The sequence below is a fragment of the Thalassophryne amazonica genome, chromosome 13, assembly GCF_902500255.1.
Source record: "Thalassophryne amazonica chromosome 13, fThaAma1.1, whole genome shotgun sequence".
Lineage (NCBI taxonomy): Eukaryota > Metazoa > Chordata > Actinopteri > Batrachoidiformes > Batrachoididae > Thalassophryne > Thalassophryne amazonica.
In genome coordinates this window covers 95,825,862-95,852,241 of record NC_047115.1, presented here as the reverse complement: position 1 = coordinate 95,852,241, position 26,380 = coordinate 95,825,862, and the positions used below count along the sequence as shown (strand labels likewise).

Below are 26,380 nucleotides of genomic sequence, written 5' to 3'. Positions count from 1 at the left end.
TTTTTTTAACATCCCAGTTAGCAGGACAACATAAAAGTACTCATGACTGTAAGTCTCTCTGCACATACGTATGTGGTAATAATTAGTGATTTCTGATATATTTTATTCCTCTCACTCTGAGCGTTAGCAGGTGCATTTCCGGAAAACCTTTTGCTCAGCAATTGTCTGCCTTTTTCAGCGTGTGACGCACATTTTAGAATGAACAGAAACATCCCGATAACTGACAGACAGAGGGAAACAAACCTGCTCCATCCGAAAACGAAGCTTCTGAACTGCCGTTCGAAAGTGATGGCTCGGATTTACAGACAGGAGACGACACACTTCACCCCGAAACGCTTAACTTTTTCAGAGTGTCGGATTTTGGAACCTAAAGTGTGGAGACATGCTGTGTTGTGTGACGTGCTGTATGGATGCTGGTTACTGAAGCTGTGGTCATGGACATGGGGGCATCTCCATGTCGCTATTTTTTTAACAGACTTCCTAACATAGAGATTGATTTGTTACATTGGGGAAAGAGCCATAATATATTATTTCCAGGAGATAATGGATATTATTTTATGTGCCACAATCATGAGAGAGGCAAAGCTGCGGCGGTGATCGCACGCGCGTACGTGCTTCTTTAATTGTGTGGAGTTTACATTTGGAAAACAGTATAACACGGTGAGTCTGGCTTGTTCAGGATTTTAACCCTTTTATGTTTTGTGGCAAGCTTTTTTTTTTTTTTTTGCTTTGATGAGCGTGAGTGAGTGAGTGAGTGTGTGTGTGTGTGTGTGTGTGTGTGTGTGTGTGTGTGTGTGTGTGTGTGTGTGTGTGTGTGTGTGTGTGTGTGTATATCTATCTGCTGCTGCTTGTTGCTCCTCTTAGCTCGCTGTGAAAAAGAATGTTTTTTTTCCCCCCGGTAGCAGATGTATTTTTTTTAGATTCTATTGATGACAACACTCATAATTAATCGTGCACAAAGCTGATCCTGGAGCAGAGATGGTTATTGACAGGCTGCAATTATGACTCATGGCCGTGCAGCTGCACAGAAACCTTCTCAGAGCTGCTACTTTTATGGTGACTGCATCAAAATTAACAGTTATCACTTAAAAAGGAGTTGTCATAACACAACATCACACTTATGTCAACTTTGGAATTAATCTGTGCCTCAGTTTTTAATGTTAGCAGCTGTGTTCCTTTGAAGCGCACAATGGAATGCTTCTAATAGCTACGTCACCTGATGGAAACACATGCGTACTCACAAGTACTTGGATGTCTCCGTAGCTGTTTGCTGTGAATGCCGTATACTTTGAAACTGGTCACGGAAGTGCACAAAGTAATCATGTCGGATCATGGGATGGTCACTAACAGCCTAAATCTAAATTGTTATGATTTTGGTGCGACATGTCCTTTAAATTTTCTGTGATTTTAGATAAATAAAATTCACATTTAGCCTTCTTAATTTAGAAGGTGCATTTGTTGCAGAGCTGATGAAAATGTTATCCAATCAGCCTCTGTTTTCATGTTTTGTGCCAGGGACGATGACTGGTCCCTTTCTTTTAAAAGGTTTCCAGTCTCAGTGGAAAACCAAGGATTGTTCTGCACCTTTATTCTAAATTTACATATTGGGGCATGTTTATTAATTAGCTTCAAGACTTCATCCTCAAAAATTGCCAGGCCAACTCAATATCAGCAAAGAGAGAGATTCAGTTCCACTCAAAAATAGACAGATGCAAAGGCTTATTTATCTTTTCCCTGGGTGAAGCCAGGTTCCTCTGTTTATTCGTGTGAGTATAAAATCTAGTCTTTGGAAGCGATACTGCTCCACCTGCTAAATGTCAAAATTGCAGTCTGTTCAACAAAACAACAACACAAAGACGCATGAATAAGACAGTTACAGGACAACACTAAGATCATATTATGCAAATTGGAATCTCATCATCATCTGAGGCAGTTGAAACTGGAGATGTCAAATAAAAACAAACACACAGCGCAACATGCACCAAACGGCACACAAGGCTCTTCAGAGAGGAACTCAAGAATCGACTGCAAATGACACCAAGCTAACACCAAAACACCAAATCACACGGAGATGCAGAACCTGTGGGGGCGGGTCTTTTTTTTTGCCATGTTTGTTTCTTTTCTTTTTTTTTCTGTGTATCACTGCTGAAATTGAGTGGTGTCTATTCCAGATTACACTCATACCAAGATGAGCACAAATGGATTTTTTTTTTTTTTTGAAAATGTCTTCATTTTCAAATAATAACAATGCCTTTTTACACAGTTTCCCTTCAAAATGTAATGTAATTCCACTACAAGCCCACACTTTCAACACATTTGCAGCATATCTGGTAATCAGTTCGACAGTCAAACTGCTTAATCAGCAACAAATTACTGTAGTTTTAAGGTGTCTTTGTGTTTGCAGTCAAGTTAAGAGCTACTTTAATGTCTGTTCTGATGAGGGCCGTGTTGATGTTTTTAATTTGCAGACTGGAATTTCTGATTGATGGAAAGGAGCAGCAGGTCAGAGAGATGGTAAAGCTGAACTTGAATGCGTCCCAGGTACGTGGCGCTTTTCTGCACAAAGCACAAGTTTCACTTTTTTTTTCTTGCTTTTTTCTTTTCCATTAAAAATGAGAGCATTTACTCTTTGAAGTGTCAGCTGGAAGTCGTGGCATTTTAATTTAATTTAATTTCTTTATTGTGAGTACCTCTGGGGTTTTTTGTTTTGTTTTTGAAGGATTATGATATGGGTCTTCTGTTTTTTGTGAATGTTGTCATCAACAGGCAGCAGAGAGTGCTGAGCAGCTGGCTGAGGCTCTTGTAGAAGGTCAGATGGAGTACACTGCAAGGACGCTGCGTGTGACTGATATTCACACACAGTTGGAGGGTTTGGCTCCGATTCAGCTGCAGGTCTCAACTTTGGACAGGATTCTCCTCCGCATGGAGGAGATACAGGTAAGACGTGCTTCCAAATGTGCGCCGCTGCAGAACGTGTCCTACAGATGATTTATGGGCTGTAGTCTGTTTTGTGTGTCTCACACTTGGCAGGTAGATGATGTTCTCATAAAATTTATATTTCATTATACAAATCTGTGTATCTGAGCAGAGGGATCAGGAAGAAGTGAGGAGACGTCTCGCTTCCATCCATTATTCAGACCCTCTTTACTGTGACCAACTAGAGAGAGCAGGTAAAATTAGAAGGACACAGAATGAGTGTGTACCTCTGGCAAGAAGTGTGAGTGTGTGTGTGCTTTTCTTTCCCCGTTCCACCACACCTGTTCAGACGGTCGCCTTCTCTTTCTCTCTGCTCTTTCCAGGACCACAGAGTGGTGCTCTGACCTCCAGTCCGGCCTCTCCTCAGCCGATGAGGCTCACAAAGCCTGTGCTCAGTCAGAGCTCCGCGGCACAAGTTATCCTGGAGAAACTGGTGGATGATTGGTGAATTAGTTTTTTTTTTTGTTTTTTGTTTTTTTACACTTTTTAACACACAAATTAAGTCTGTTTTCACAACTGGTTGATGGTTTCTGCTAGTGATGGGATGAACAACACTGGTGCGTCAACACTGTGGCGAGCACACAAGAGTGAAACCCCGTATCGGTGCGCATATCGCTTTAAGAAAAAATCATGTGACCGATACAGGAACTGTGTCATTCGGCTGCGCTGTGCCAAATTGTGTTTATAAGGAAACAAACTGTATCGACATGTTGCGGATTTGTTGGATGGAGTTTTGCTGTTGGGTTTTTGCTTGCCCTCACCTTGTTCCACTGACTGCATGGATCGTTCAAAGACGTTTCCCCAGTCTGGAATAATTTTGATCTTTTGATGCCAAATAAGGTAAATCTTTTTCTCCTTTGGGCATTGTTTACTGTTATTTTTCCAATTAGATATGTTTGTACTCCTTTACAATACTGGAAGAATGACCAGAAAACATATCCACACCTTTATCAACTCGCACTGAAATGTTTATGTTCACCATCTTCATCTGTACTGTTGTGTGGGCCGCCAGAAGAGGAGGTACTGATGGCCCACCACCAGAGGGCGCCCTGCCTGAAGTGCGGGCTTCAGGCACGAAAGGGCGCTGCCACCATGGACACAGCCGGGAGTGACAGCTGTTACTCATTATGTCCTGACAGCTGTCACTCATTCTTCATCATCCCACTCCATAAAACCCAGACGTCATCTCCACCTCATCGCCGAGATATCGTACTTCAATGGAGGTAATATCCTCAGCCATTTGTGTTTACTTATAAGCTGTATATTGTGAGTGTTTGCAGAAGTACCGGTCCCTCTTCCTGTGGAGGCTGAGTGAGTGCAGGACAGCACTCTTTTCCTCTGAGGGATCACTGTAAATTCATCAGCATATTGAGTGAGAGGTGGAGGTGGCATTCCCACCGTTATTGTTACTGGGTGTACACACACCCACACTTGACTGTCTTTGTTCTTCGCCAGCAGTACCAGATCCGACAGTCGGGGACGGTGATCACCTGGGAATTCGGGACTTGGCGGCTCCAGTATTCACCAGGTTCGGTGGCGGCGGAAATCGTGTGGTTCCGGCTCTTCTCAGGACAGACATCTTCTATCCTCGAGCCTGCCCACACTTCACCTTTCTGGATTGACTGCAGTCATATTCTGAGATTGTCTGTGTATTCGTTGTGCACCTTCACAACATTAAATTGTTATATTTTGGCTCATCTATTGACCGTTCATTTGCGCCCCCTGTTGTGTGTCCGTGTCACTACACTTTCACAACAGGATATCTCGGCCAGCGTCATGGATCCAGAGAGGCGTCATCCATCTGTTGGACAGCCAATGGAAGAGCAGGGTGCACAGGCGTCTGCAGGAGGCGTGCTCAGTGAGTTGCAGCAAATCCTCACCGCCTTTACCGCTCGGCTGGATTTGATGTCCGAGCAAAACATCATCCTTAATCGCAGGATGGAGGCTCTCACCGCACAGGTGGAAGCGCGCGATCAGAGCGCTGCTGCGGCTCCTCCTCCTGCCGACCCGGTGCCGGGTATTAACTGTTGTGAAAGTGTAGGAACACGGACCCACAACAGGGGGCGCAAATGAACGGACAATGGAGAAGGTAAATAACAAGTTTTACTGTTGTGAAACGAGCACAACCAATACAACAATCAACAATTTGGGATTAAGCCGAATTCTGCTGGTGTCGTGTGGGCAGGCTCGAAGGTAGGAGACGTCCGTCCGAGTCGAACCGGAACCACCCAGATCTCCTCTGCCACCGAACCCTGGAAATACCGGAACCGCCAAGTCCCGAAGTCCCAGGTGGCCACTGCCTCCGCTCGTCGGATCCGGTACTGCTGGCAAGAGAGAACAACAAACACACAGGTGTGGATGCGGCTGCACCCAGTAACACGGAGAGGGAAGAAGCCGCCTCCACCTCTCGTCACGTTAAAACAGGAAGGTGAGTACTTATCCAAGCAATTGGCTTTCGGTAGTCAGCTGTCCTGAAAGGTTTAACACGTATTATCAAATATACAGAATATGCTGCAGAGTAGTTTACCTCTATCTCAAGGCGATATCTCGGCACTGAGGTGGAGACGCCGTCCTGCTGATATACCTCCGTGCTGAGTGGAACAGCTGTGTCCAGTGATGGGTGACAGCTGTCACCCTGGCTGCTCTCGTGAGGCGGCAGCGCCCTCTGGTGCCTGGAGCCCACACTCCAGGCAGGGCGCCCTCTGGTGGTGGTGGGCCAGCAGTACCTCCTCTTCAGCGGCCCACACAACAATTAACATTCCATTGGTCGTTCAACAAACCCCCCCTCCATCCCCTGAAGCATACATAAGTCCCCCTGAGCCGTACGGGGGTTGTGTGGAGACGTGCGCGGACTTTCTGATGCAGTGTTCGCTCGTCTTTGCACAACGACCCGTGATGTACGTGTCTGACGCCAGCAAGGTGGCTTATGTTATTGCTTTGCTTCGGGGTAAGGCACGCGCCTGGGCTACGGCGCTCTGGGAACAAAACTCACCGTTGTTATCAGCATACACTGGGTTTGTGGGGGAGTTCAGAACAGTGTTTGATCACCCTAACAGAGGAGAGACCGCTTCAACAATGCTGCTGTCAATGCGACAGGAGCGCCGGTGCGCAGCCGAATATGTAGTCGACTTCCGCATCACGGCTGCGAGGTCCGGCTGGAATAACGTTGCGCTCCGCGCCGCCTTCATAAACGGACTGTCATTGGTCCTGAAGGAGCATCTGGTAGCTAAGGAGGAACCGCGGGATTTAGATGGGCTTATCGATCTCGTTATACGGTTAGACAATCGGTTGGAGGAACGCCGTCAGGAGCGAGGCGAAGGACGTGGCCGGATACGCGCCGTCTCTCTCCCTTCCGGGTTCGAAAAGGGGCCGCCCTCCCCACGCTCCACAGCCGCAGCGCTCCGTGGGGCAACAGCTCCCCCTGTTGACGTTGTTAGGGAAACGCACAGGGCCAAAATGAGGAGGCTGGTCCGCGGGGAGTGTTTTCTCTGCAGCTCAAAGGAGCACATACAGAAAAACTGCCCCAAACGGCCACAACAACAACCGCCCTCAGAGACTGGGCTAAGCGGGGGTCAAAACATTCACGTGGGACACACACAGATTGCCACACGACTCCCAGTTACAATCCTGAGCGGGGATTTAACCCTTCAAGCCCCAGCACTGGTGGACACAGGGTCAGAAGGGAATTTGCTAGACAGCAGATGGGCAAGGGAGGTAGGGCTCCCTCTGGTGGCACTTCCTTCGCCATTGCAGGTGCGGGCACTAGATGGCACCCTCCTCCCTTTAATCACACACAAGACACAACCAGTAACTCTGGTGGTGTCTGGAAACCATCGGGAGGAGATTGAGTTTTTTGTAACTCCTTCTACCTCCCGTGTGATTTTGGGCTTCCCATGGATGTTGAAGCACAATCCCCGGATTGATTGGCCGTCTGGGGTGGTGGTTCAGTGGAGCGAAACCTGCCATCGGGTGTGTTTAGGATCCTCGGTTCCTCCCGGTTTAAAGGCTAAGGAGGAGGTCAAAGTCCCTCCCAATCTGACGGCAGTGCCGGTTGAGTACCACGATCTTGCTGACGTCTTCAGCAAGGATCTGGCACTCACCCTTCCCCCACACCGTCCGTACGATTGTGCCATTGATTTGGTTCCAGGCGTTGAGTTCCCGTCCAGCAGGCTGTACAACCTCTCACGACCTGAGCGCGAATCAATGGAGACCTACATCCGGGACTCATTAGCTGCCAGGCTGATCCGGAACTCCACCTCCCCGATGGGGGCAGGTTTCTTTTTTGTGGGCAAGAAAGATGGCGGACTCCGTCCATGCATTGATTACAGGGGGCTGAATGAGATTACAGTTCGCAACCGATACCCGTTGCCATTGTTGGATTCCATGTTCACCCCCTGCATGGAGCCAAAATCTTTACTAAGCTGGATCTTAGAAATGCGTATCACCTGGTTCGGATCCAGAAGGGAGACGAATGGAAGACGGCATTTAACACCCCGTTAGGTCACTTTGAGTACCTGATCATGCCGTTTGGCCTCACCAACGCCCCCGCGACGTTCCAAGCCTTGGTTAACGACGTCTTGCGGGACTTCCTGCACCGATTCGTCTTCGTATATCTGGACGATATTCTCATCTTTTCTCCGGATCCTGAGACCCATGTCCAGCATGTACGTCAGGTCCTGCAGCGGTTGTTAGAGAACCGACTGTTTGTGAAGGGCAAGAAGTGCGAGTTTCACCGCACGTCTTTGTCCTTCCTGGGGTTTATCATCTCCTCTAACTCTGTCACCCCTGATCCGGCGGCCAAGGTTGCGGCGGTGAGAGATTGGCCCCAACCAACAAGCCGTAGGAAGCTGCAACAGTTCCTCGGCTTCGCTAATTTCTATAGGAGGTTCATTAAGGGCTACAGTCAGGTAGTTAGCCCCCTGACAGCCCTGACCTCTCCAAAAGTCCCCTTCACCTGGTCGGATCGGTGCGAAGCCGCGTTCAAGGAGTTGAAACGACGGTTCTCTACTGCACCAGTTTTGGTGCAGCCCGACCCTAGCCGCCAGTTCGTGGTTGAAGTGGACGCCTCTGACTCAGGGATAAGAGCCGTGCTATCCCAGAGCGGAGAGACTGATAAGGTTCTTCACCCGTGTGCCTACTTTTCACGCAGGATGACCCCGGCTGAACGGAACTATGACGTCGGCAATCGAGAACTCCTTGCGGTGAAAGAGGCTCTTGAGGAGTGGAGACATCTGTTGGAGGGAGCGTCTGTGCCGTTCACGGTTTTCACTGACCATCGGAACCTGGAGTATATCAGGACCGCCAAGCGGCTCAACCCCAGGCAAGCCCACTGGTCACTGTTCTTCGGGCATTTTGACTTCCGGATCACCTATCGCCCCGAGACCAAGAACCAGAGGTCGGATGCCTTGTCCCAGGTACACGAAGAGGAGGTCAAAACTGCACTGTCGGATCCACCGGAGCCCATCCTGCCTGAGTCCACTATCGTGGCCACCCTCACCTGGGACGTGGAGAAGATCGTCCGGGAGGCCCTGGCACGAAGCCCGGACCCGGGAACTGGACCAAAAGACAAGCTTTACGTCCCACCAGAGGCCAGGGCTGCAATCTTGGACTTCTGTCACGGTTCCAAGCTCTCCTGTCATCCAGGGGTGCGATGGACCGTGGCAGTTGTCCGGCAGCGCTTCTGGTGGGCGTCTATGGAGGCCGACATCCGGGAGTACATCCAGGCCTGTACCACCTGTGCCAGGGGCAAGGCTGACCACAGGAAGTCCCATGGTCAGCTTCAACCGCTTCCTGTGCCTCATCGCCCCTGGTCCCACATCGGCCTGGATTTTGTCACGGGTCTCCCACCGTCCCAGGGCAACATCACCATCCTCACGATAGTGGACCGATTCTCCAAGGCGGCCCACTTCGTGGCCCTCCCGAAGCTCCCTACGGCCCAGGAGACAGCGGACCTCCTGGTCCACCACGTTGTCCGTCTGCATGGGATACCCACTGACGTAGTCTCGGATCGTGGTCCCCAGTTTTCCTCTCACGTCTGGAGGAGTTTCTGCAGGGAACTGGGGGCCACCGTGAGCCTCACGTCCGGGTACCATCCACAGACGAACGGACAGGCAGAGCGGGCCAACCAGGAGCTGGAACAGACCCTCCGCTGTGTAACATCCGCGCACCCGACGGCCTGGAGTAACCATCTGGCCTGGATCGAGTATGCGCATAACAGCCGGGAGTGACAGCTGTTACTCATTATGTCCTGACAGCTGTCATTCATTCATTCATCATCCCACTCCATAAAACCCAGACGTCATCTCCACCTCATCGCCGAGATATCGTACTTCAATGGAGGTAATATCCTCAGCCATTTGTGTTTACTTATAAGCTGTATATTGTGAGTGTTTGCAGGAGTACCGGTCCCTCTTCCTGTGGAGGCTGAGTGAGTGCAGGACGGCACTCTTTTCCTCTGAGGGATCACTGTAAATTCATCAGCATATTGAGTGAGAGGTGGAGGTGGCATTCCCACCGTTATTGTTACTGGGTGTACACACACCCACACTTGACTGTTTTTGTTCTTCGCCAGCAGTACCAGATCCGACAGTCGGGGACGGTGATCACCTGGGAATTCGGGACTTGGCGGCTCCAGTATTCACCAGGTTCGGTGGCGGCGGAAATCGTGTGGTTCCGGCTCTTCTCAGGACAGATGTCTTCTATCCTCGAGCCTGCCCACACGTCACCTTTGTGGATTGACTGTAATCATATTCTGAGATTGTCTGTGTATTCGTTGTGCACCTTCACAACATTAAATTGTTATATTTTGGCTCATCTATTGACTGTTCATTTGCGCCCCCTGTTGTGGGTCCGTGTCACTACACTTTCACAACATGTACCCTGTGAAAGAGTTTCTTCTAAGGCAGGGGAACTGGTGTATAAGAGGAGAAATAGCCTTGGAGCAAAGACACTTCAGAAACCTTTGTTCCTCAATAAAAATGCATATATGAATCTATTTTCAGTCTTTTATTTCTGCTTATTACTGCTTTAACACTTAACAAATTTCCATACATAAGTTACAAATTTTAACTCTGAATTTTATTAGACAAATTTGCTATATTTTACAAACCAACTCAGTTTAGCATTTACACAAACAAGGTTTTAAGCAAATTTTAAACTCTTCTCATAAACACTTAACTCGACACACAAATTGAGCACATGAAATTATGCAATGATCAAATCAAATCAATTTTATTTATATAGCGCCAAATCACAACAATCAGTTGCCCCAAGGCGCTTCATATTGCAAGACAAAGCCATACAATAATTACAGAAAAACCCCAACTGTCAAAACGACCCCCTGTGAGCAAGCACTTGGCAACAGTGGGAAGGAAAAACTCCCTTTTAACAGGAAGAAACCTCCAGCAGAACCAGGCTCAGGGAGGGGCAGTCTTCTGCTGGGACTGGTTGGGGCTGAGGGAGAGAACCAGGAAAAAGACATGCTGTGGAGGGGAGCAGAGATCAATCACTAATGATTAAATGCAGAGTGGTGCATACAGAGCAAAAAGAGAAAGAAACACTCAGTGCATCATGGGAACCCCCCAGCAGTCTAAGTCTATAGCAGAATAACTAAGGGATGGTTCAGGGTCACCTGATCCAGCCCTAACTATAAGCTTTAGCAAAAAGGAAAGTTTTAAGCCTAATCTTAAAAGTAGAGAGGGTGTCTGTCTCCCTGATCCGAATTGGGAGCTGGTTCCAGAGGAGAGGAGCCTGAAAGCTGAAGGCTCTGCCTCCCATTCTACTCTTACAAACCCTAGGAACTACAAGTAAGCCTGCAGTCTGAGAGCGAAGCGCTCTGTTGGGGTGATATGGTACTATGAGGTCCCTAAGATAAGATGGGACCTGATTATTCAAAACCTTATAAGTAAGAAGAAGAATTTTAAATTCTATTCTGGAATTAACAGGAAGCCAATGAAGAGAGGCCAATATGGGTGAGATATGCTCTCTCCTTCTAGTCCCCGTTAGTACTCTAGCTGCAGCATTTTGAATTAACTGAAGCCTTTTCAGGGAACTTTTAGGACAACCTGATAATAATGAATTACAATAGTCCAGCCTAGAGGAAATAAATGCATGAATTAGTTTTTCAGCATCACTCTGAGACAAGACCTTTCTAATTTTAGAGACATTGCGCAAATGCAAAAAAGCAGTCCTACATATTTGTTTAATATGCGCATTGAATGACATATCCTGATCAAAAATGACTCCAAGATTTCTCACAGTATTACTAGAGGTCAGCGTAATGCCATCCAGAGTAAGGTTAGACACCATGTTTCTATTTGTGGGGCCAAGTACAATAACTTCAGTTTTATCTGAGTTTAAAAGCAGGAAATTAGAGGTCATCCATGTCTTTATGTCTGTAAGACAATCCTGCAGTTTAGCTAATTGGTCTGTCTCCTCTGGCTTCATGGATAGATAAAGCTGAGTATCATCTGCGTAACAATGAAAATTTAAGCAATGCTGTCTAATAATACTGCCTAAGGGAAGCATGTATAAAGTGAATAAAATTGGTCCTAGCACAGAACCTTGTGGAACTCCATAATTAACCTTAGTCTGTGAAGAAGATTCCCCTTTTACATGAACAAATTGTAATCTATTAGATAAATATGATTCAAACCACCGCAGCGCAGTGCCTTTAATACCTATGGCATGCTCTAATCTCTGTAATAAAATTTTATGGTCAACAGTATCAAAAGCAGCACTGAGGTCTAACAGAAGAAGCACAGAGATGAGTCCACTTTCTGAGGCCATAAGAAGATCATTTGTAACCTTCACTAATGCTGTTTCTGTACTATGATGAATTCTAAACCCTGACTGAAACTCTTCAAATAGACCATTCCTCTGCAGATGATCAGTTAGCTGTTTTACAACTACCCTTTCAAGAATTTTTGAGAGAAAAGGAAGGTTGGAGATTGGCCTATAATTAGCTAAGATAGCTGGGTCAAGTGATGGCTTTTTAAGTAATGGTTTAATTACTGCCACCTTAAAAGCCTGTGGTACATAGCCAACTAATAAAGACAGATTGATCATATTTAAGATCGAAGCATTAATTAATGGTAGGGTTTCCTTGAGCAGCCTGGTAGGAATGGGGTCTAATAGACATGTTGATGGTTTGGAGGAAGTAACTAATGAAAATAACTCTAACCAAATACCGGCATCACTGAAAGCAGCCAAAGAGAACGATATGTCTTTGGGATGGTTATGAGTATTTTTTTCTCTAATAGTTAAAATTTTCTTAGGAAAGAAAGTCATGAAGTCATTACTAGTTAAAGTTAAAGGAATACTCGGCTCAATAGAGCTCTGACTCTTTGTCAGCCTGGCTACAGTGCTGAAAAGAAACCTGGGGTTGTTCTTATTTTCTTCAATTAGTGATGAGTAGAAAGATGTCCTAGCTTTACGGAGGGCTTTTTTATAGAGCAACAAACTCTTTTTCCAGGCTAAGTGAAGATCTTCTAAATTAGTGAGACGCCATTTCCTCTCCAACTTACGGGTTATCTGCTTTAAGCTACGAGTTTGTGAGTTATACCACGGAGTCAGACACTTCTGATTTAAAGCTCTCTTTTTCAGAGGAGCTACAGCATCCAAAGTTGTCCTCAATGAGGATATAAAACTATTGATGAGATAATCTATCTCACTCACAGAGTTTAGGTAGCTACTCTGCCCTGTGTTGGTATATGGCATTGGAGAACATAAAGAAGGAATCATATCTTTAAACCTAGTTACAGCGCTTTCTGAAAGACTTCTACTGTAATGAAACTTCCATACCATAAGTCAGAACAAGATCTAAGGTATGATTACAGTGGTGGGTGGACTCATTTACATTTTGAGCAAAGCCAATCGAGTCTAACAATAGATTAAATGCAGTGTTGAGGCTGTCATTCTTAGCATCTGTGTGGATGTTAAAATCGCCCACTATAATTATCTTATCTGAGCTAAACACTAACTCAGACAAAAGGTCCGAAAATTCACAGAGAAACTCACAGTAACGACCAGGAGGACGATAGATAACAACAAATAAAACTGGGACTTCCAATTTGGATGGACAAGACTAAGAGACGAGCTTTCAAATGAATTAAAGCTCTGTCTGGGTTTTTGATTAATTAATAAGCTGGAGTGGAAGATTGCTGCTAATCCTCCGCCTCGGCCCATGCTTCGAGTATTCTGGCAGTTAGTGTGACTCGGGTGTGTTGACTCATTTAAACTAACATATTCATCCTGCTGTAACCAGGTTTCTGTAAGGCAGAATAAATCAATATGTTGATCAATTATTATATCATTTACTAACAGGGACTTAGAAGAGAGAGACCTAATGTTTAATAGACCACATTTAACTGTTTTAGTCTGTGGTGCAGTTGAAGGTGCTATATTATTTTTTCTTTTTGAATTTTTATGCTTAAATAGATTTTTGCTGGTTATTGGTGGTCTGGGAGCAGGCACCGTCTCTACGGGGATGGGGTAATGAGGGGATGGCAGGGGGAGAGAAGCTGCAGAGAGGTAAGACTACAACTCTGCTTCCTGGTCCCAACCCTGGATAGTCACGGTTTGGAGGATTTAAGAAAACTGGACAGATTTCTAGAAATGAGAGCTGCTCCATCCAAAGTGGGATGGATGCCGTCTCTCCTAACAAGACCAGGTTTTCCCCAGAAGCTTTGCCAATTATCTATGAAGCCCACCTCATTTTTTGGACACCACTCCGACAGCCAGCAATTCAAGGAGAACATGTGGCTAAACATGTCACTCCCGGTCCGATTGGGGAGGGGCCCAGAGAAAACTACAGAGTCCGACATTGTTTTTGCAAAGTTACACACCGATTCAATATTAATTTTAGTGACCTCCGATTGGCATAACCGGGTGTCATTACTGCCGACGTGAATTACAATCTTACCAAATTTACGCTTAGCCTTAGCCAGCAGTTTCAAATTTCCTTCAATATTGCCTGCTCTGGCCCCCGGAAGACAATTAACTATGGTTGCTGGTGTCGCTAACTTCACATTTCTCAAAACAGAGTCGCCAATAACCAGAGTTTGATCCTCAGCGGGTGTGTCGCCGAGTGGGGAAAAACGGTTAGAGATGTGAACGGGTTGGCAGTGTACACGGGGCTTCTGTTTAGGGCTACGCTTCCTCCTCACAGTCACCTAGTCGGCCTGCTTTCCCGGCTGCTCGGGATCTGCCGGGAGGGAACTAACGGCGGCTAAGCTACCTTGGTCCGCACCGACTACAGGGGCCTGGCTAGCTGTAGGATTTTCCAAGGCGCGGAGCCGAGTCTCCAATTCGCCCAGCCTGGCCTCCAAAGCTACGAATAAGCTACACTTATTACAAGTACCATTACAGCTAAAGGAGGCCGAGGAATAACTAAACATTTCACACCCAGAGCAGAAAAGTGCGGGAGAGACAGGAGAAGCTGCCATGCTAAACCGGCTAAGAGCTAGTAGCTGCGCTAAGCTAGCAGATTCCTAAAAACACACAAAGTGAATAATGTTTAAATAATTTAGAGGTGATTCAGCAGAGGGAGTGCTTTAGTTAAGGCACGTGAAGATTACACTGTGAAATAAATCGTTATCTAGTTAACTAGATCAATCTAACTGCGCAGAGTAAACAGCTAACAGATACAGCAAAACACCGCTGTGCTCCGGAACAGGAAGTGATACAATACCGCAGTGAGAGCCAACCAATGATGAGATCATATTTTAAATAGAGGACTGGCGATTGATTATTTCACAGGCTGATGCTGCAGTTGCAGCACGTTAGCTTTTCCATTTTATTTTCATTTTATTTACCTGCAATGATTTTATAACTACTGCAGGGGTCACTATTGAGCGACCAACACCGTGTCAACAAAAATTTTGGGTTCTACAGGAATCTCTGTCCATGGATTTTATAAGTACAACACCTTCCCTTCTAAACTGGTTGGTGGGTTACACTGAAACTTCACACAGTGGTAGTTCAGCATGTGAAGATGTGCAGGAATTAAATTAACTTGGGTCCAACATCTTCAAAGGGTGATGTTTTAGCTTTTTTCTAAATGCATCATATTTATCCTATTTCTTCTCATTACACTTGAAATTGGTCTCGAGAGGAATTTGCAAGGAGGAGGAAGAAGGGTGTTGTGACTGCAGGGCGTGGCTGTGGACACATGAGCACTGTCTGCTCATCATGATGTTTGTTTTTACTGCTTTTGACTAAGTGGTATAGAATAGGGATGTACTGATCCACATTTTTCTCCGATCCTGATACCTCAATTTGGATATCTGCCAATATGATACTGTTCCAATACCAGAGCTCTGTTTGCTTTAATATTATTATTATTATCATTGTTGTTAGTTTTATATAAAGATATTCTTTGTCCCCAGTTATACAGCTTCATGATGAAGTGGCGCAGAGGAGGCTTTTCATAAAAAGAGTTCCTGAAAGTTCAGCTACAATTTGCCAAAAGGTACATCTGAGATGCAAGCCTAGATTTAATCTGTTCTGGTGAAAGAATATCCTCTTCAGTACCACTTCATCATGAAACTGTATAACTGGTGATACAAAACGCAGAATTTGCACTGTGCACAATTTCTGCAATCACAGCCACAGAAGCCTTTAACTTCGTCTGGGTTGTCTGGGTGGCTTTCCTCACCCTTCTCCTTCTTGCACAGTCACTCAGTTTTTGAGAACTGTCTACTCCACACAGATTTACCATAGACTGTCATACAGTTTGTATTTCTTCATAACTGATGTAAATAAAGTTCAGGACATTTTCAGTGACTTGGAAATGTTCATGTATCCATCCCCTGACTTGTCTGACAAAAACTGGCAATATAACTGATTATTTACAGGTATTTACCAAAGTGTTCCATTGCTTTTGACAACCCATCATCTTGGTTTTTATATTTTTAATTAATTTATATCAAGTTGTAGAGATTTGCTTTCAGTTTGAGTTTAAGGGAGATCATTTTAGAAATTTCTATTGTTTGTATTTTTTCTATTTGAAATGGCATAAACACATTAAAATCTGAGAAATACCAAGTGTTCCAATACTTTTGGAGGGCACTGTATATCTTGGCTGCAGGTGTTCATTCAGGCTGTGAAATCCTTCGTTTTCTATTCCTGATAACGGCTGGTCATCAACTCCAGTGAAGTCGAGCAATTTCTCTGTAATCCTTTTAGCTTTCACGTTGTCTGGTGGACGTTTACCTTGTTTTTGGAATGACTCCAGATGTTATTCCTGCCGGCTGGCTCCTTTAGGTTTCTGCAAACAAACCTTGTGTTCTTTAATGTGGTGCTTTTTCAGATGTTTAGTTAAGTTTGGTGTATTGTAGGTCACGATGGAGCTTCCACTTCTTTGTACAATGGCTTTGCAAACATTACATGCTGCTGTCTTGCTTTATGGTGTTTCTAGTGTAAAATATTTTCACACAGTGGACATGTTGGGATGAAAATTGTTGGGATCGGAAAATTTCTGATCCGTGAATTATGTTGGTATCACAACCTGATACTGATATTGGATCGGCTCAGCCCAATCCCTATTATAGAAAGACATGCCATGGGCTCAATCTAATGTCCAGCAAGTGTAACCTGTGCTGCATTGTCCCTCAGTTGTCTTGAATTTATAATCCCTGGCACGGGAGGCAGCCGGTCTAACCATGAGGCAAGAACCCTAGAGCAAACACTAGGGGGAAGGTTTACCTCACTACACAGCACCTCCTGCTGGCTGCCGTTACACGTCATTGCTTGTTTCTGACCATCATAACTGCCATTTTCACACTTAACCCTCACATTTGTTCAGGGTCTACATGAATAGTACATGCTGAGACTGGTATGAAAAGACAATCACTTGACTTTGGGTGGTGCTGCATCAGTCAGTATAACAATAAGAGAGCTGCTGCATGAAGCAGGCAGAGCGGATGATAACGTCTGAACACATCTAGCTGAGCTCCTGGTCAATCTGTGCACAGTGCAGGTAAGCGAGTGGTGCTCTGTGGTGCACATCGTTCTGGCTCAGGCGTCAGTAAATGAGTTTGTGTTTTCTCAATAATCACAGTTGCAGTGTGAAACAGATGTGTTGATGTAATGACGGTACTTTACCTGTGTGCCTCACCACGTGAACTTTTCTTCTATTTCCTGTGTCTAGTGCTGTGTCTGAAGAAAGCCTGATGGAGGAGGTGTCCCGAGATGAACAGCTGCCCAGTAAACCCCACGTGATCCCGAGAAGCACAGGGACTATTGTGTCTGTGCCAGGAAATGTGCTCAGAAACATCTGGCAATACAAGGAGGAGTACGAGGCCTACCTGCAGGGTGTGGAGCATGTACACACCTTTGACCCCTGGTTCATTGCAGACAGGTAAAATAAAAGCATGACAGAAATGGCACTAAAGGTTTTTACAACTGTCCCCCCAACCAGTCTGAATAGTAAACTGAAGTTCAGAGGGGCTGAAGGAAGGCAGCACTGGACTGTGGTCCTTCTGAAACTTTTCTCTAATTCATAAACAGCAAATTAATTTCCAGTCAGCAGTTCAGTCATGATCTGAGAGATAGCAGAATTTTTGCTTTGTTTTTTCTTTTCATAGTTTCCTCATACAAACCTAATTCCAATGAAGGTGAGACGTTGTGTAAAAACCAAGCGCATTATCCAAACCACATTATCAGGTTGTCCTAAAAGTTCCCTAAAAAGCCTTCAGTTAATTCAAAATGCTGCAGCTAGAGTACTGACGGGGACTAGAAGGAGAGAGCATATCTCACCCATATTGGCCTCTCTTCATTGGCTTCCTGTTAATTCTAGAATAGAATTTAAAATTCTTCTTCTTACTTATAAGGTTTTGAATAATCAGGTCCCATCTTATCTTAGGGACCTCGTAGTACCATATCACCCCAATAGAGCGCTTCGCTCTCAGACTGCAGGCTTACTTGTAGTTCCTAGGGTTTGTAAGAGTAGAATGGGAGGCAGAGCCTTCAGCTTTCAGGCTCCTCTCCTGTGGAACCAGCTCCCAATTCAGATCAGGGAGACAGACACCCTCTCTACTTTTAAGATTAGGCTTAAAACTTTCCTTTTTGCTAAAGGTTATAGTTAGGGCTGGATCAGGTGACCCTGAACCATCCCTTAGTTATGCTGCTATAGACGTAGACTGCTGGGGGGTTCCCATGATGCACTGTTTCTCTTTTTGCTCTGTATGCACCACTCTGCATTTAATCATTAGTGATCGATCTCTGCTCCCCTCCACAGCATGTCTTTTTCCTGGTTCTCTCCCTCAGCCCCAACCAGTCCCAGCAGAAGACTGCCCCTCCCTGAGCCTGGTTCTGCTGGAGGTTTCTTCCTGTTAAAAGGGAGTTTTTCCTTCCCACTGTAGCCAAGTGCTTGCTCACAGGGGGTCGTTTTGACCGTTGGGGTTTTACATAATTATTGTATGGCCTTGCCTTACAATATAAAGCGCCTTGGGGCAACTGTTTGTTGTGATTTGGCGCTATATAAAAAAAATTGATTGATTGATTGATTGATTGACTTGGCCACCACCCCTGCTGCAAATCCTCTTCAACCTATAATCAATTGAATACACCACAAAGACAAGATATTTAATGTTCAAACTGATAGACTTTATTGTTTTTGTGCAAATATTTGCTCATTTTGAAATGGATGCCTGCAACACGTTTCAAAAAAGCTGGGACAGTGGTATGTTTACCACTGTGTTACATCACCTTTCCTTCTAACAACACTCAATAAGCGTTTGGGAACTGAGGACACTAATTGTGAGTGTCATGATTGGGTATAAAAGGAGCATCCCCAAAAGGCTCAGCCGTTCACAAGCAAAGGTGGGGCGAGGATCACCACTTTGTGAACAACTGCATGAAAAAAATAGTCTAAAAGTTTAAGAACAATGTTTCTCAGTGTTCACTTGCAAGGAATTTAGGGATTCCATCATCTACAGTCCATAATACAATCAGAAGATTCAGAGAATCTGGAGAACTTTCTACACGTAAACTGCAAGGCTGAAAACCAACATTGAATGCCCGTGACCTTTGATCACTCAGGCGGCACTGCATTAAAAACCGACATCATTGTGTAAAGGATCTTACTGCGTGGGCTCAGGAACACTTCAGAAAACTATTGTCAGTTAACACAGTTCGTCGCTACATCTACAAGTGCAAGTTAAAACTCTACCATGCAAAGTGCATGTCAAACATCAACAACATCCAGAAACACCGCCACCTTCTCTGGGCCTGAGCTCATTTGAAATGGACAGACACAAAGTGGAAAAGTGTGCTGTGGTCTGATGAGTCCACATTTCAGATTGTTTTTGGAAATCATGGATGTGTCCTCTGGACAAAAGAGGAAAAAGACCATCCAGATTGTTACCAGTGCAAAGTTCAAAAGCCAGCATATGTGATGGTATGGGGGTGTGTTAGTGCCCATGGCATGGACAACTTACACATCTGTGATGGCACCATCAATGCTGAAAGGTACATCCAGGTGTTGGACCAACACATGCTGCCATCCAAGCAACGTCTTTTTCAGGGACGTCCCTGCTTATTTCAGCAAGACAATGCCAAACCACATTCTGCACGTGTGGCTTCGTAGTAAAAGAGTGCAGGTACTAGACTGGCCTGCCTGCAGTCCAGACCTGTCACCCATTGAAAATGTGTGGCGCATTATGAAGCACAAAATACAACAACGGAGACCCCGGACGGTTAAACAACTGAAGTTGTACATCAAGCAAGAATGGGAAAGAATTCCACCTACAAAGCTTCAACAATTAGTGTCCTCAGTTCCCAAATGCTTCTTGAGTGTTGTTAGAAGGAAAGGTGATGTAACACAGTGGGGTAACATACCACTGTCCCAGCTTTTTGGAAACATGTTGCAGGCATCCATTTCAAAATGAGCAAATATATCAGTTTGAACATTAAATATCTTGTCTTTGTGGTGTATTCAATTAAATATAGGTTGAAGAGAATTTACAAATCATTGTATTCTGTTTTTATTTACATTTTACACAACGTCCCAACTTCATTGGAATTGGGGTTGTATTAACTGCTAGATTTTTTTTTTCTTTTTTTGGAGTGGAGCACTGAGATACACCTTGTGGTGCAACCTGGAAGCATTTTCAGTGAACCGGGGTCACGGGTGTTTCGGGTCTAATGGCCCAGTCACACGGCACACGACGATTCCTGAACAAAGGGAAAAAGTAAAAAAACGTTACAATTCCTTGAGAAAAGGTGGACGAAAGAGCTTTTATCACCGAACAGTCTGCGAAGCAAGAGCGCAAAAGCGACGAAAGAGGAACTTAAAACCGAAGCTCACGATCTCAACAAAACGCGCCTGGAGCCACTGCGCTGGAACGGAGCTCATAGCGCCTGAGTCCTGGAGAAACTGCAAACAGAATCTGTGGAGATGTCGATGGACCACCTGCTCTGGTTCCTTGCCCAGAACAGAAGAGGGATCATCTCCATCATCATCAGAATCCACAGTCTGCCGTGGTCACTGCTGTATCACAGTATTATGTTCTAAGACATATATATTGATTTATAACAGAAAACTGTCAAAAGGGGGAATAAATATAAATATAAGTGTAAAGATGATTGAATATATCAGAGCAGTAAATTAATCGGTGCGCGTGAACGCGCGCATTGACTCGTGCGGTTATTTCCACCAGCTGATCACTGATCCACAACGTGAATTCTTCCTTCCAGAACAGCTCTTTATATCATTTTGATTCATCTACCTGTTACCACATGTACAGAAGGACTGGATTGTCATTCCTACACTTATATTGTTATGTTTAATACAAAATAATAAGCGCACGCAGCAGCTCCTGCTGTCGCTGATGCTGCATTCAAGTACCGTCGGAAATTACACAACTTTTTCGTTGTTTCAAATTCAGCAGTTGCTTGTGGCAAAATAATTAATTATATCCACACAAAAGATTAATTCTGGCCTATGTAATGTGCCTCAGCCCATTGAAGCTGCCCCCCCCACACAGATACAAAAATCCACTGTAATTTCCGACGGTACATGAAGCAGCAGCAGCCTCAGCGCTCACAAACCGGCTTCTGCACTGTGTGAAAACGTTCAGCTGCTCCAACGAAGTCAAATTAAACAATAATGTTACAAAAACTACACAAATGCTTAAAAAACGTCAAGAACGACAGCAAAACGAAACACAGATGAACTGAGGTTTTCGTTGCCCTTCGTTCAAATTTTTCAACAGTTTAAAAATCCAGATGAAGCGCCAGCTGCAGGAACGAGGCTGTGTGAAGGTTAAACAATGTCAATGACAGTCAACGAAAGTCCAGATTTCTTGTTTCATTCAGGTCTTCGTCACCCTTCGTTAAGTGCTGTGTGACTGGGCCATTACATCACCACCCTTATCCAGGTGACTCAGCCAGGGGGGATCAAGCCCAGACCTGTGTCCAGGTACTGCACTACGCTATACATCCCCCCTCCTCAACCAGAGCCAACATGAAGCCTTTTTAGCAGCTTCCATTATGTTTTTCAAGGCTCTTTGCCTATGCAGTCCACAGATCCCTAGGAATCCCAGGACCCGATGTAGAGACTGGCCTGCAAAGCCCCTGCAGCCCACTTCATTGGGCTCGCAGCGGACCTCCATCTATTCCTACGACACTCGGCCACCCGGTCTCCATACTTGGCCCTCTTCTGCTCCTGAGCTTCCTCCATCCGATCTTTCCAAGGGACAGTTAGCTCCAGTAGCACCACCTGCTTGCTTGCCCTGGACATCAACACCCTGTCTGGTCAGAGTGATGTTGCCACAATGATGTCTGGGAATCTCAGCTGTCTCCCTGCTCAAATGAATGTGATGGTACACTGGAAGGGGTGTTGCCACTTGCTGTTGCTAATGCCAATGCAGATGGTGTCTGCTACTGCCCGCAGAACCTGGTCATGGCACCAACGATAACAACCATCTCCTGGGCCTTTGAGCAGCAGCTGACGATGTGTTCTAAAGATCCCCTTTTCTGGCAGACCTGGCATGCAGGTGAGTCCACCAGGCCCCAGGTGAACAGGTTGACAGGGCTCGGGAGGACGTCATACACTGATTGGACTAGGAACTTGAAGTCGTGTGGCTCCATCTTACAGAGTTCTGCCCATGTGATCTTACAGCCAGCTGAATGCTCCCACTTGGTCCCACTTGCTGTATTTGTATTTAGACAGTGGCACAGTTTTTTTGTCTTTTTGCCTGTGTGCATCATCACAATGGAGTTAAAATGAAACTGTCAAGATGTCCTTGTAATATCGACTTTCAGTGTTGATTCAAGGGGGATTTTGCAAAAATACCACATCACCAATTTAGGAAATACAGCCATTTTTGTACACAGTCCTTCCATTTTCAGAGGAAAACATGAACATTTCTAAGTCACTGGATGTCTTGGACTTATATCATGAATAAATACAAACAATATGGTTCTGTCAGGTAAACATGTCTGCAGTAGGTAGTTCTCAAAAACAGCACCAGTGCATAAAGGTAAGCTACCAAGACATCCAATACAAATCAGGAGGACTCATGGGTTTCTGTGGCTGTGAGTGAAGAAACTGCATCCTGCATATTTCATCTGTTGCATCACTAATTATACGGCTTCATGGTGGTGTGGCACAGAGAAGGATGTTTCAGCAACATTACGGTCACAACTGTTACGTATAAGCAACTATTCCATCATTTTTGTTGCACGTGAGAGAATCTTCAAGTGGATTGGCTTTTTCACCTGAGCTTGAATTGCTTTTAAGCATTTTTTATTCTGCTGGCAAATTATTTCAGATAAACAAAGCAGCACAGTTCAGTGTTCATTTGGATGAAATTTGTCTTTTGCTTAGTTTTCTCATTAATACAATAAATGTGTTGAAGATTATTCATAAACATATACCTATCACTAGATGTAGCTGGATTGCCAGTCTACCTGGGTAGTTTCATTATTTGGAGGATTGTGTGAGGTGGTGGATGTAGCAACACCAGCACATGCCTGTAAACCTGTTCAGATCACAGAATTAATCGTATGACTGTTTATAATAAGTCCTCATCTGTCCCACTGTCCACATCTGCCAGCTCTGTTACTGTCACCTTAGTGGTAGAGAAACCGTCGTAACGGTCATTCCAGCTGCAGGCAGTAAATCATAGCTGTAACTTTACATTCTTAGACTGCCAGTATTTGTGCTTTGTTCAACACTGTATTAAAACACAAAGATCTGACTGGAATTGTTCTTTGAAGAACTGACTTTTTGTGACATTACATCAAGCCTTTCCTGTTTGACACAAAGCCAGTCATCTCTGCACCAAAGAAATTCATCTCATTGCTGTATGTTTTTGACTATCATTCATGATAAACATTCAGTTTGTCCTTGCAGATCATGGAAAAAGTTACATTTTTACCTGAGGTCGCTCACTGAAACATTGCAGTGTGTGGTGCCCAGTGTCACGGCCAGCGGTGGCAGTTTGCCATTCTTGAATTGAAAGTAAACAGCACATGTGGTTTAACAGTCTGCTGCAGGCTGCTTGTGTGTCTCTGCTGCCTGGTTTTGAAGCTGAAAAATGTCTTTTCCTCTGTCCTTTCTCATCTGACAGACTGGCAGATGAGTTGCTGTCCGAGGTGACTGGTGAGGTGGCCGCAGAGTTTCAGGACATCATGGATAAGTGCACCGAGGCCGTCTTCACCGCAGAGTTCCACTCGCCACCTCATTCACCGTCAACTTCAGCTCTAACCATTAAATAGTTTACAGCATCGGGGATCAGTCACACGATCAAATGGACTTATTACAATATGCTGGATTATTAAATATGTTTATTTTTGGAATCTTTTTTCCCAGACTTGTGTTTTATACTTCTGGCTAGTGCCTGTCTTTCCTCATGCTAACCCTGGATCATCCCTGTTGATCTAGGATTGGAACCAGCATCAGGTTAGATTGCACTTTAAAGGAAAAGAAAAGTTAACATAATTGTACGATTGGGTTGGTATGTTATGATATTGAGAGCCCATATGAAAAGTTGTAGGCATGTGTGATCACTTATGTTAAAGTTAAGAGTGTTTTTGTATGGCTGGTCTAAAGCCACCAGCAGGCGGCCATGTTGGCTGCTATAACAGTGATGTGTGACGTCACTTGGACACAGAGGTTCAAAGCTCCGCCAGTGTCGTCCTTCAGTATAGAAGAGGAGAAGGTTAGAGGTCTCAAACCCATTCCAGAAAGGGCGGAGAGGGTGCAGGCTTTCTTTTCAATCATCCTCCCCAGCAGGTGGATTAAGCAAGGACATTCCACAGTGCATTCTCAATGTTGAACACAATATGAAATAAAAATGGTGTCATGAAGCCAATTATTTTGCTTTCACAATTCCTCCCTTTTGATCAAATATGATCAATCAAAGCAAAGCAAAATAATAAGATCATAACAGAGCATCTGTATTGTCACACCTTTGCAAGTTTAAGACAATGCGTCATAGGATTACATTCTTCAAAATCATAGACATTCCCTAGGCAAAAGAATAATTTCAGAAAGCATTTTAATCAAGGTAAACACAATACTGGTTCTGTCTCAGAATCATCCATATCTTGAGGAAAAGGGAACATGTCTGGTTCTCCTTCATTCAGTGCAGTTATACTCATGGTTTTAGATAAAAGCATACTGTATATGCAGAAGGCCTGGGTTCACCTATTGCTTTATACAGTGCATCGCAAGATCAAAGCTCGAATACAGGGAACACAACAACCACAAATTGTAAACAGGCATAAAAACACTGTTAGGGATGTAAGGACTGCCATAGCCAACTTATTCCATCTACTGATGTAGTTGGCAAACAGGCCTTCTAAAGGGTTGATTATGCCAGAATGTTCTTCCATCTCGATGGACAATGTGCGCAGTCTGCTGAGTTCTTTTGTTAGACTTCCATCTGGGGCTGTGTTGTTTGGGATGAAGTTACAGCAATCTCATCCAAACATAGCACAAACACCTCCCTTTTCTGCCAAGAGCATGTCCAGAGCTAATCTGTTTTGGAAACCCATAAGGGAAGTGGCTGCTAATTGTTCGTGTATGGCAGCTACAGCATCCCTGGTAAAATTTGATAATCTTTGTACATTAAAGTGTGTGTAATTTATCCTGTCTACATTTTTGTTGATTGTTACGGGAAACAGTGCATGCAGAAGTGGGAAGGACTCAAATCCTGCTGCGACATTATCTACAAGTTTGTACTCATTCGGAACTCCACGTAGGACTCCTATAGCATCGATGTATACTGGGGAACCCCCCAGCGGATCCACAGAGCATTTACCGTGGTGGTAATAGAAGTTGCCAAATCTGTGATTAATTTATCCACTGTTTCCACAATCACTACCGAGGTTATTAAGGAAATCAAAGCCCGTGTACCATACCAGTTTGGACCTAGCCATCCTTTAAGAGTTATGCCACTGCAATACCACCATATATCAGCTCTAGCGATAACTAGTTTACCTGCAATGATGTCTCGTCAGGTCAACATAGGTGGAGCAATGGCCATAGAGAAATTGTCCCATGAGTCTACTTGGCTTGCTCACAGAATTCCGGGTGAACCAGGTGTTAAGGATTTTATATATATATATATATGTTATCACTGTTAAACATTTGTACCTTTTGTCTTCTTTCTGATGAGAACGGTGTTGTGCTGTTTGCACCTAACCCCGAGAATGTATGTGTTATTCGACCTTGTTTTAGCATGCTGGGGTCAATCTGAACTGGGAATGAGAAGCTGGATGTACTTATTATTATTCTGATTGTGATGTGATGCTTAGTGTTCCAGGCAGATGCAGAACAGCTGATAACTGCGAACGAGATGTGCTGACCTTCGACGATAAGAGTAAAAGAAAGAAACTTTTGCTTACAGCTGCACTTATTGACGTGTGTGTTTATGTTACGGGAAGAAACTTGTCTTGCGTCATTCCCCCCACCCTTAGGACAAGTTTTTGTTTATGTGATGAGGGATTCACTAATAAAAAGAGCGAAGCGCAGGCCAGACTTTAGTGTAGCTTTGGTGTATAGCCTGACTGCACTCCGCGCGTAAAATTTGACTTTCTGTCTCACTGGTGTTTCTTGACTCTGTTTGTCTTATCAAAGGTTTTAAGAATGTTTGGAGGAGAAAATACCCAACATTGACTGGGGGCTCAGTCCGGGATCTCAACAATACCGGAGGTGTCCAGCGGAGGTCGTCAAGTCCAGACGTAAATCCTTGGCCAAGGTCCGATCGATTGATCGTGTCTGCAATTGTCGACCACCGTTGGCATCGTCTGGTTGACGAGATTTTCCCGAAGAAGACAGACAGGAAGTGGAGTCAGTGAGTAGAATTTCTTTGTAAATAGTACTGAGTGAGTGGTGATCAGATCACATAAACAGTTAAATTCCGCAAGCGATGATACAGAATCGTCTGTTAAT

At 44.8% G+C, this 26,380-nt stretch overlaps 1 protein-coding gene across 2 annotated transcripts in view; it reads left to right on the top strand.

Moving 5' to 3' along the window:
* The window catches only part of kiaa0753 (KIAA0753 ortholog), a 58,034-nt gene extending 32,488 nt beyond the window's left edge, over positions 1-25,546 (top strand). For both annotated transcript variants that reach the window (XM_034185340.1, XM_034185339.1), the window contains exons 11-16: positions 2,469-2,541; positions 2,767-2,937; positions 3,089-3,170; positions 3,300-3,420; positions 17,126-17,335; positions 23,553-25,546. In XM_034185340.1, the coding sequence (XP_034041231.1) occupies positions 2,469-2,541; positions 2,767-2,937; positions 3,089-3,170; positions 3,300-3,420; positions 17,126-17,335; positions 23,553-23,700 (805 nt within the window). In that variant the 3' untranslated portion in view covers positions 23,701-25,546. The remainder of the gene's footprint in view (positions 1-2,468; positions 2,542-2,766; positions 2,938-3,088; positions 3,171-3,299; positions 3,421-17,125; positions 17,336-23,552) is intronic.
* The last annotated feature ends 834 nt before the right edge of the window (positions 25,547-26,380 follow it).